The 11,793-nt window shown below is 35.4% G+C and overlaps 1 protein-coding gene across 1 annotated transcript in view; it reads right to left on the reverse strand.

Annotated features, from left to right (window-relative positions):
• LOC122808180 (alpha-2-macroglobulin-like) overlaps positions 1-11,793 on the reverse strand; it is a 440,046-nt gene that overhangs the window by 55,148 nt on the left and 373,105 nt on the right. Inside the window, exon 20 of the mRNA XM_044079148.1 lies at positions 2,163-2,339. Within this exon, the coding sequence (XP_043935083.1) occupies positions 2,163-2,339 (177 nt within the window). The remainder of the gene's footprint in view (positions 1-2,162; positions 2,340-11,793) is intronic.

An 11,793-nucleotide genomic window follows, 5' to 3' on the forward strand; every position in this document is an offset into this window, starting at 1 on the left:
CTGGTACAAGTTAGTGGTATACATTTCCTTCCACATACTCAATGAATTTTAATGGCTTTAAGGGGATTTGAAACTTGCCAGAGTATCACTTAAAAGACAAATTTTGTCTCTAAGGTTTAGGGGCTACTGGTATCTCAGGTTTCAATTTCATTTTAAAGGAAACAGTTTTATGGTCTGACATAATAAGTGAGGATGCTATAAAAGGGATGGAGCCAGACTTTCCCTCATTAATAAGAATAAGGTCAAGGATGTTTTTGTCCCTACTGGTTACCCTTAATAGTTTTTCCAGCACATATGTGTTAATTAACAAACTTCAGAAATGTCTGTGCTTATACTCTAGTGGTCATGTAGGCTTGCTAGTCTGTAGTTGGATAATAAAAGTCACCTAGGAAAATATTATTTGTTTTAATAGTAAGTGACTCTAAGTGACTCTAATTCTAGTAAGGAAGTGCTCTGCCTGTAACGTCCTACAGAAAGTTCTATAACTGGCTATAATGTGGTAAGAGACTTGACTTTACTGATTGTGAGTTAAACATAAGGAAGTTCTACTGTATTATGTTGGTTAATCAGCTTAAATTTAAAATGCTTCCTGATAGACATTGAGACACCTATGTCTTTCATTGTATTTGCTGGTTGTTTTAATTTCCCTGTAAATATATCTGTTGTTATCATAGCACGATTCCTTTGCTTGTTTGTGGTTCTGACTGTAGGAAGTACATTAGCTAGTAGAACTGTATTGCCACTGAGTTGCCTTGCTGGTTGGATGCATTCCTATTTATTTCCTTACTGAGCCTTCGGTTATTATTAGGTACAAGCTGGAATTCTTCATATCTGCTGTATATATGCTGCAGGTTGCTGGCTACTCTTTTTAGTACTGCAAAAGTCTGGAGCTTTTTTTTTTTTTCCTTAGGCCAGAATACATCAGTTAAGGGGGCCTTAATGTTCAGTCTGGCCAAAGTCTTGTTTGTTTACATTTTCAGTAGCATTGCTCAGTTTTCTTCAGCACAGCATATGGTAAGCAAACTGGGATACAGTAACTGTTATCTCATATATCTCAAAGACAGAAAGATCTGGAGAAAGGTTAATCTTTAATAGATCTTTGTGTTAGGCCATCTGTTTTCTCTCTCACCTGCTGTCTGTATTTTATATGGAATGTACCTTCTGTTTTATTAAAAACTGAGTATTTCTTGCTACCTCTTTTTTTAAATAGAAATGTATTCACTATGCCTCTTTTATTATGGCTGTTTCAGGCTACTGTCTTTATGAAATATTTTTTAGCCTTTGATAGGGACTATAAGGGTTTTTTTTCCTTTTTATACAGGGGTTTCAGAAAATAATTAAATTTTCAGGGCTAGTAGGAGCAAACAAAAGGGAGATGGGGTAATGTTAGATCTAAAATTCTTTGCTAATACAATATATTGTCCACTTTCTCTGGATGTGGATACCATTATGAATGAGCTCAATGGACTGTTTGATATTGTTATTTAATTTTCTGGCATAACTAAATAATGATTTGTAGATATGCAGATTCCTTTAGAATCTATAGCAAAGTTAAGCACACATCACACTGTGCTCATAAGTTCCTTGTTGTCATGTTTAAGTGTGGTCTTGAGTTGGGGGGTTATAGCTTTTTGCTAATTTCCTTCTTTAGTTAAATCATATTTTAATATGGACATTCCACCCGATGGAATTATTCCTGAATTTACCATTATATTTATGTCAGACAGGTACAAACTTTTCTATGCAGCTCTTTAGGTTCTGGTAAAGTCAGGGAGGAGTGCGCCAGCTAGTTTGAGAGGAATTGTTGAGAATCTTGCTGAGATCTTCTGAAGCAGTTTCCTGGAAAAGTCCTCAAACGTGATTTCATTTGTTAGTGGAGGGTATACAAGGCCTGACAGAGATGATGACTGATGTGTTGTCAAATTTATTCAGTGATAAAGAAAAGATGTGTGGTTGGATCTTGTGGGAAATAAGCTGACATGGACAAGATAAAGCATATTAAAGCCTCTAGTAAATTATAAAATTTGCTGTAGCACATTAGTAATAACAGATCCTATTCAGTGACATTTTGTTTAAATTATTACAATGAGCACAACTCACGTAAAGACATAGCTTTATCCAATACAACTTTTGTTCCTGATTATTTGGACTAAGTCATTTACCTTTTTGCAGAAATAAGCCCCATTGTTGTTTAGCTTGATTTGTTAGACGATTTGTTGCCTTTAAGTACCTTAAGACAGTGACATCAACAGCAAATGAAACCAAATTCTGTTCTCCACACCCATAAGGAACCTGAAGAAGCATTTCAATGTTTTGCATCGCAGTCCCCATAATATCACCTAGAAAGAAATGTGAACATACAGGCAAAATATCAGAAAAGCTTTTAGTCATGCAAATTGGCAAACATAAAGTGTTTCAAGCCATATAACAGCAAAGAGACAGATGTTCTGTTTGTGATTAGGATATTATTATTAAATAACATGAAGAAGAACCAGTGCTGCACTCTTCTTGTCACTGGTTGCAGCCACAGAAGTTGCAATCCATTGTTACAGCCCTCAACCAACATCTTAAATATATGCCCATAGCTATCTGGCACTTTTCTTTTACTTTGCAGCTATGTGTATGATTCCAGGACCTTCTGGGAATCTAGTATAATGTGTATAAATCTGTCAAATCTGATGTTAAACTAATATTGTAATTCAATTTTCTGTCCTGAAACAACTTGTTATATCACAAGATGGCCACTTGTGATAAAACAATACGCATCATTTTTAACATGTCTACAGTTCTATGATAAATGTTAAAAAAATCAAGCAAGATCCGCATCATAAATGAATTGAGTTAACACCTGTCCCTCTTTGTGTGGGACAGTCCCTCATCGGGCAGTTGTGTCCTGCTGATAAAACTAAAAAATGGCAAATGTCCTGAGATTTTAGGACAAAACCTATCTCCTAACTTTTTTTTAATAGTTGCATAAATTAGTTATTTTGTATTTGAAACACCTAAATGTATAAGAAATAGTATAAGCAACTTAAAAACTGCACAGATACGTTTTTATTTTGGCAAAAAGTACAGTTCTGTCCTTTATATTGGCCGTGGGTATTTGTACTGCAAAATTTCACATTTCTTCAAAAAATGTCCCACTTTGGGCATTTGAAAAGTTGACAACCCTATAAATAAATAAATGCTGTCAGGCATTTACTTCACTCAGAACAGTTAACAAGGAAATGAGCTGTTTATCTGGAAGCTAAAAGGGTTGATGACTAGTCATACTGAAAGAAATGTCCAGCTTAATGTCTTCAATGAAAACATGAACGCCACCTCATTAGGTAAAATGTGTAACTATAACACTATTTGAGACTGATTTTTTTTAGACATGAGTAAATCCTTGCTAGGCAAGGTCACTAAGTTACAAACACAAAGAATTGCAGTTACAAAGGCCCAAGTAACAACGAGATTATCAGTCCACAGGAGGAAAAGAAACTGTTCTGTGGTCAAAGAAGGGTTCTATTACCATGGTGCCTCAACAGGATTAAAATAATGCAGTTAACGCACCGCACTTTGACTTCTGCAGATGTTGAACATTACTTTCATATCTTTTGTCCTTTCAGTGTCATGAAAATATATTTTCCTAAAATAAATGAGTATCAGTCCTGCATTAGGAATTCCTAATAGGAGATTGTGATCCAAACGGAAAGACAAAAAAAATGAACAAGCAAAGGAGAGTAGTATTGCTGGAATGGAATTCATCCTCACATCTTGGTGAGCACCATCAATGAGGCGGTCCTAGATTTACAAAATCTCACCAAGATGTTACTGATATATAGACTGTATTTTACATAGCATATATCATGTACAGAAGTAAGTTAAAAAAAGATGGCTGGGTGCACATGTCCCAGGAATAAAAAGTGTCCAATCCTGTTAGGCATACTGGTGCCAGTACTGGAAAAAAATGATAGTGTATAATCCTTAAGACACATAAACATTCTTACAATGTGGCTAGGCCAGACTGAGGGTTGGGTGATCCTCTGTTGTAGAAGGAAGTAAATCACAAAAACATATGGGCCAAAAAGAGCCATAAAGATGACAGAGTAGAGTATTGAGGATAATAAAGAAATTATGTATTGTTGTTATTATTATGCAAGAAGCCCAGAAATTCTGGACAGAAGATATACAAAAAGATTAAGACAGCAATTAAAGGAAAGAAAAGTACTTGCTCAAGAAAAGCTGTCAAAAGCTTCAAATGCAAATTGGTCTTTGTTAATACAGCAAATTGATGAAAATTATTATAGACCAAAAAACCTGGGCTGTTTGGAAAAAGAAGTGAGTGAAGAAGTGTGAAAATTTAAAGAACAAAACCTAGAGATGTTTTTAACAGGAAACAAAGTAAGGAAAAGCAGGTGGAATGGGAGACATCTGAAGAAGAAACATAGACATGGGAAATAAAAAGATATTTAATATTGTATGATATTTATGCAAAGGACAAAGAAAAATTAATCAATACAAAAAGAAGCACCAAAGATATTTAAAGAGAAATATAAGCAAAGGCATCCAGGTATGGGGAATTTTACAATTCAAAAAATAAGAAACAAAGGGAGAAAGTAGAAAAGAGTATTAGTAATGGAGAAGTTAAAGAAACAGAAACTGAAGTTATGGATTACTTATGAAGTGAATGATTTAATGTAGAAATGCACCTCTGGCAACATCACAGCATGATGGAACAAGAAGTCCCCAAGTTAAAGAGAAAAGGTGGAATAGGATGCATATGATCACATACCACATGAAGATACTCTGGAAAATTCAGTAGGTAACCGGTACAAAAGTTCAGCTGGAGCTGCACAACAAGGGAAGGCGCAGGAAGCAGTGGTGACTCTGATGCAGTCAATGTTGTGGAGTGATAGGCCAGTGAGTTTCGATATGAAAAAGCAACAAATGACACAGGATGCAGCTAAAGAGAATACGTAACAAGAAGATGTTCTGGAACTTTCAGTAGAATGCCACAAGGAATGAAGAACAAATGTGCCCTCAGTTTATTAGAAAATTATCTCAAGGAAGAGTTGCTTGATTTACTAGAGATGGTGAGACATATTAAGACTGATGAAATAAATAGATCACAGATAGTCAATAAGACCCAAAATGTAGGAAATTTGATAAAACAAATGTGAACAGCCATCATAACTATTAACAGAAATTCATATGCTATGATAAAGTAGGATACATATTACTGTGCAGCTAAATTAATAGCAGATGAAGTCTTACTGCAAAAACACGAAGGAATAAAGGAAAAGAAGGGAAGAAATTGAATGCCATCATGGAAGCATCAAATAGCAAAAATATATATAGAAATCATTTAAGACAAGAAGTGTCATTGATAGAAGATTATAGAAGAGGGAACAGGTCAATAAAAATAAAAAATACTTAGAATGATAGATGGGATAAAAGCAATGAGCATCATCAGAACAGACCAGAATTTAGTGTACACCATTGCAAATACAAACTAAAGATATCAATACAGGCAAGAAAAACTTAGAAGATATATATATATATATATATGGATATAGATATATGCACACATATAAAGGAAAGGTACTAGATAAGCAATTCATTGATGAACCAAAAAAAAAATCTTTGAAAACTGGGAAACAAAAAAGGAACAGAAACACCACCAAAAGAGGAAGAAATAAACACTTTCTTGGGAAATGTCTGTGAAGACCCTGTGGAACATGACAAGGGTGCTGAATGGCTAGAAAGAAAAAGAAATGGTCATAAGTTCAAGTGTACTGGATATAAAATGGGATGAAGTAATGGCCAGAGAAAATGAAACAAAATTAAGAAAAGCTCCTAAATGCAAAACCAAAGGCCCAGATGAAGAACCTAACATCTAGCTAAAAGTTTTCTCAGCTTTATATGAAGATTTAGCCTTGAGTAAGAACTATGTATATGTACATATTGAACACACACCAACCTGGTAAACAACAGAAAAAGAATGATACTCCTCTTTAAAACAGAACCTACACGCCATCCAAAATCTATAGGTCTATAACTTGCCTTCTGATTATGTGCAAACTATTAAATGGAATTGGTGTTAACCACAGTTTATAGCCATTTATAGGAAAACTCAATCATGGTAAGTAAAGTAATGCGTTTTTCGGCTTATGCCGGTTAGGACTTGCCACAGCAGAACTCCAGTCTGCTAATGATTGGTAGAGGATTTTTACGTGCCAAGTTATCAACCCTGATGCACAACCTTCAACGAAGGATGCCCTTTCATGCATGCCTCCACACAGAAGACACTCGAGCTGAGAATCGAACGGGACAACGTCTTTCTATGAGGTGACAATGCTACCACAGCACCACCACCGCAGCATAGGAAAACTCAATCATGGTAATAGAACAAAAGGCAAACTAAAGAAAGTCATATGAAACAAAGGATCATTTGTTGCTAAATAAAAGTCATAATGGAGAATTGTAAAAATGGGAAGAATATAAGTATGGCATAGATATATTACAAAAAAAGTATTTGACAGTATCCCACATTGATGAATAAAGGAATGCTTACACAGTATAACATACATCCTATATTAATCAATTATATTACATTGACTATGAGACGGTTTGCAAACCACTTTGCAAATAAGTCATGAGAAAGGGCAAATAATTATCACATGGATAAAGAATCAAATGGTTAAAATTCCAGGGCAATTCTTTGTTACAGCCATTATTTTCTATTGCCCTTAACCCATTAACCTGTTTATTCAACAGAGAAGGTCTTGGCTATAATTTGGCTTCTAGGGAAAAAAAATGCTTAAAGATTTCTCATCTACTTTTTGTGAATGACTTAAGACTGTATAGGTCATCAGATGAGGTATTGAAAGCATAACTGTAAGTGGTCAAAACTTTCTCAGATGATATAAAATATAATCTGGTTTTGATGGATGTGTAAAAGCAATGTTTAAAGCAGAGAAGTTACAACACCAAAAAAAATATCAGTCTGAGGGGGAATGTCATACAAAGGAAAATGAGCAGCAGGGATTGATACACGTTTGTGAAACAATCACACATCAGCAATAAAACACAAACAAATGCAAATAAAATTCCACACGGAAATTTCAAAAGACTAAAACTAGTTTTGAAAATAGCCCTGACATCTAGGAATAAAGCCTAAGCTTTAAACCAATTTGCTCTTCCTTTCTTAACTTACAGTTTTGGTGTGATTGACTTGCCCACAAAGGTATTGGATCAGTTGGAAAGAAAATAAGAAAAATGTCTCATGCTTATCAAATGATATATAAATAAAATTAGTGCACACCAAGATTATATGTCCCTCACTCTGAAGGCAGTATTAGCCTCCTTGAAACTGATCATATATATATATATACATATATATATATATATATATATATATATATATATATATATATATATATAGATATAGGTTTACTATCATGGGACTGAATACATATCTGCTGACTTTGTCAGATCCAAACATAGAGAAAGTTTTAAAACATGAGGAAAGTGTAAGATAATGTCTGCTTAGTTTAACAGAAACACCCAGGTATCAAGCAGGAATAAAAATCAAACCAGAAGTAGCCAAAAATCAGACAGCAACTGAATGTGCCAAACAACAGAAGAAAGAATTTCAGGAGAAAGATCAGATGAGAACGAACGAATGTGGAAAAGGCATAAATATAGCGTCAGGTATAGAAAATTCCTGGAACAGCCACATGTTGATCAGTATTTGATGAAGGAGTGGTTAGGAAGAGGTGAATTTAAACCAAAATCTGAAAGGTTCCTATTGCTGGCCAAGAATAGTGGACTACATACATGTTGGTTTACAAAGTCCATTGAACATGTGGAAGAAACAGACAGATGCAGATTCTGTAAAACAGAGCTGCAATAAGTCACATGTATTGTTGCTGGGTGTGGTGCACTAATAGCAGAGAGTCTGTGTACTGAAAGACATAATAATATGGCAACATTATTGCATTGGGCATTGTGCAAACATTATAATACTGAAATAGCTGAGAAGCATTGGAAACTTGAGCCACAAAGCATTATAGAAACTGATGAAGCTTATATCACATGGAAGCACCCATTACCCAAAAAAATAGATGTGAGAAAACCAGATATAGTGGTCCATAAAAAGAAGACAAAAAGTAGAATTGATCATTGAAACTGCTACGCCCAGGGATTACAGTGGCTAATGTATGGAGAGAGACAAAGTCATAAATACCAGGGTTTGCAGGCAGAAACAAGAGCAGTGTGGAAGAAGGATACCCAGAGAGTTCCAATAACAGTACGAGCAATGTGTCTTATAAAAAAAAAATCTACAGTCATATATAGATATGCTACTGATGTATGTAACTCCATATGAATTGCAGAAGGAATCAGTTCTGGGCACATTGTAGGTGTTGTAAATAGCACTTCTGGCTAACATCATAGACTGAAGCAATACTAGTTTCATGAACTTTAATCATACCCTGACTTATGAATGGGGTCAGTTTCCATCATGGTATTTGAAACCCAGACGACTTGCAGAAATTAAACTGTGTGCTGCAAGTACAGTTATAAACATTCTTTGCATATGTAGAACACATTTTTGAGAAATATCTATGAAAACCCTGTGGAACATAACAAAGATGATGAAAGGAAATAATCAGTAAAAGAAACAATAAGAAGTTCAAATGTAAATGAATAAATTTAAATTTAAATTTAAAGTAAATGTAAATGAAATGGCCAGAGAAACTAAAACAACGTTTTATCTCCTATTTGGAAAACTCCAGGCCCGGACATAGAACCTAACTTCTGGCTAAAAGTATGAGAATCTTTATATGAAGCTTTAACAATAAACAAGAACTCCTTATAAGTGCTTCTGGAACAGACACCAACCTGGTTAACAATAAGAGAAAATGATCCTTCTCCTTAGAGTGAACCTGCAAGCCATTGGAAAAAACTATACACCCATAACTTGTATTCTTACTATGTACAAACTATAAAGTGGAATTTGTGCTGACAGTGCTTATAGTCATTTAGAGGAAAACTCATTCATAGAATAAAAGGGTAACAAAAAAAAGTCATATGGAACGAAGGATTATTTGTTGTTAAATAAGGTCATAATGGAGAATTGAAAAAAGGGGAAGAATCTAAGTATAGCGCGGATAGTTTAGAGAAAGGCATTTTACAGCATCCCAGATTTCTGGACAAAGGAGTGTTTACACATGCAACATACATCCTACATTGATCGGGTCTATATTATCATATTGTACTGACCACATGTAAGCAAAAGCTTACAATGTTGAAACTTCAGAGCAGTGATTATTTTCCAATGGAAATATACCAACTCCGAGATCGCACTACAGTGCCGAAAAGGAAAAGTAGTGAAAGTGGCCAAACAAATTCTTTCCCAGGGAAAGAATTCGCTGAAAAGATGCTTCGCTATTTTGCCTTTTCACGCTTTACACTTCGACAAAGACACATTCGACAACCTGTGTCTGTGACAGCGTAATAGGGAACCCATTGATCAACTACATTACTGTGACTATAAAACAGTGACAAATCACTTTTTAACTAAACTATGAACATGGGAAAATTATTATCCCATGGTTAAAAATCCAAAGGGGAATATTCTTGGGTGGTTCTCTGTCTCTGCTGTTTTTATTTCTTGCCCTTAACCCATTAAGCTGTCTGTCTAACAGATTAGGTCTTGGTTATAATTTGGCTCCTAGAAAACATCAAAGGTTAAACACTTCTCAGTTTTTTGTGTGGATGACTTAAAACTGTATAATTTGTCAGAACTGTGTGGAAAGCACAACTGCAAGTGGTTAAAACTTATTAGATGATACAAGAATATAATTTAGTCTTGATGAATGTGCAAAAGAAACATTTAAAGGAGGAAAGCTGTAGCACCAAGAAAATATCGATCTGGGACAAGAATGGGATGTAAAGGAACCTGAGCAGGAAAGAGTGTATAAATGTTTGGGAATTGATTAAGGAATGGCAAAAAATGTGAACAAAGGTGAATAAACCTCAGTAAGGAATTCTTCAGAAGACTAAAACTAATACCAAAAACAGCCCTGATATCTAGGAACAAACTTTAAGCTGTAAACAAATTAACTCTTCCTGTTTTAACTTACAGTTTTGGGGTGACTGACTGGCCCCAAAGGGTACCGGATAGTTGAAGAGAAAAAAAAAAAACTTCATGCTTATCAGATGAAATACTAGGATCATATGTATCTCATTCTGGAAAAGGTGTGGGCTTCTTCAAAACTGATTACATGTATAGATCTGCAGTCATGGTACTGGGTATATATCTGCTGATCTCTCCAGTCCAGACATAGTGAAAGTGTTAAAACATGAGGAGAAGTCTAAGGTGACTTCTCTGCTGAGTTTAGTGGAAGCATATCGATGTCACTCAGGAAAGGACATCAAATGAGAAGTAGACAAAACTAAGGTAGCAAATGAATGTTTCAAAAAAGGAGGAATATAAGGAGCAGGATCAGATAGGAAGGAAAGAAAAGTAGAAAAGGCATACAGTTTGTAGTAAGTGCAGACAACTCCTGAAACAACCTCATGTTGATCAGGATTTGACACAGGAATGGTTAAGGGGAGATGAATTCAAACCAAAAGGTGAAAGGTTAGCATTGGCAGCCCAGGATAGGGGACTGTATACACATTGGTTCACAAAGTCCATTGATCATGTGTGAGAAACAGACAAATGCAGGTTCTATATAACAGAATTGGTAACTGGAAAACTGGCTTCCACAATTGCCATCATACTTCCTGATTTAAATTAAAAGAAGAGGAAATGTCAACAGAGTGCCTCTTTGCTTTGAGTGGGGATGAAGCTAAGCTGCATATTGCTTAAAATAATCATCACATAGTTATATAATGATTCAAGGATGAAATTAGGGATGTGGTCAGTTTTTCAATAGAATATTATTTTCAATGTATCTGTAGAAAAAAAATATTAAACTGATATATGTGGCATATCTTGGGAATAAATGGTGCTATGTTTGTGTACTATTTGTCACAGAGGTTTCATGCCTTCATAGCCTGCTGAATACAGTAGCCATCATTAACTGTAGTGACAGTCCTTTTATATGGAGATGGTCACATAAAGATCACATGTGCACACACAGAAACCCAAACACCTAATTAAGCTTTAACATTTGTTTGGGAAGTGGAAGGAAACCAGACATCCCAGAGCTACTGGAGGTGACTTTGTAATCCAGTCCTAGTTTCATAGCTGCATGCACAAAAGCAACAGAAATCTGCACTTAGAAAAACTGACAGCGCATAGCAGTACAATATAACTATAACACGGTACAAGGTACTTAAGGAAGCTTTGGGACATGTGCAGCTTTAAAGCTACAGATGTCTGCACATAGGAGAGCTGACAGAGCATAGCAGTACAATATATCTACAACTAGGTACTTAAGGAAGCTGTGGGACATATGGAGTATTAAAGCTGCAGATGTATGTACATAGGAGTGCTGACAGAGCATAGCAGTACAAAATAACTACAACAAGGTACTTAAGGAAGCTTTGGGACCTGTGCAGCATTAAAGCTACTGATGTCTGCACATAGGAGAGCTGACAGAATAGCAGTACAATATAACTATAACAAGGTACTTAAGGAAGCTGTGGGGCATATGAGCATAAAAGCTGCATATGTCTGCACATAGGAGAGCTGACAGAGCATAGCAGTACAATATAACTATAACAAGGTACTTAAGGAAGGTCTGGGACATGTGCAAAATTAAAGCTACAGATTTCTGCACATAGGAGAAGTGA

Source organism: Protopterus annectens, chromosome 8.part0 (assembly GCF_019279795.1).
Source record: "Protopterus annectens isolate FY-2018-M chromosome 8.part0, PAN1.0, whole genome shotgun sequence".
In the NCBI taxonomy this organism is placed as follows: Eukaryota; Metazoa; Chordata; order Ceratodontiformes; family Protopteridae; genus Protopterus; species Protopterus annectens.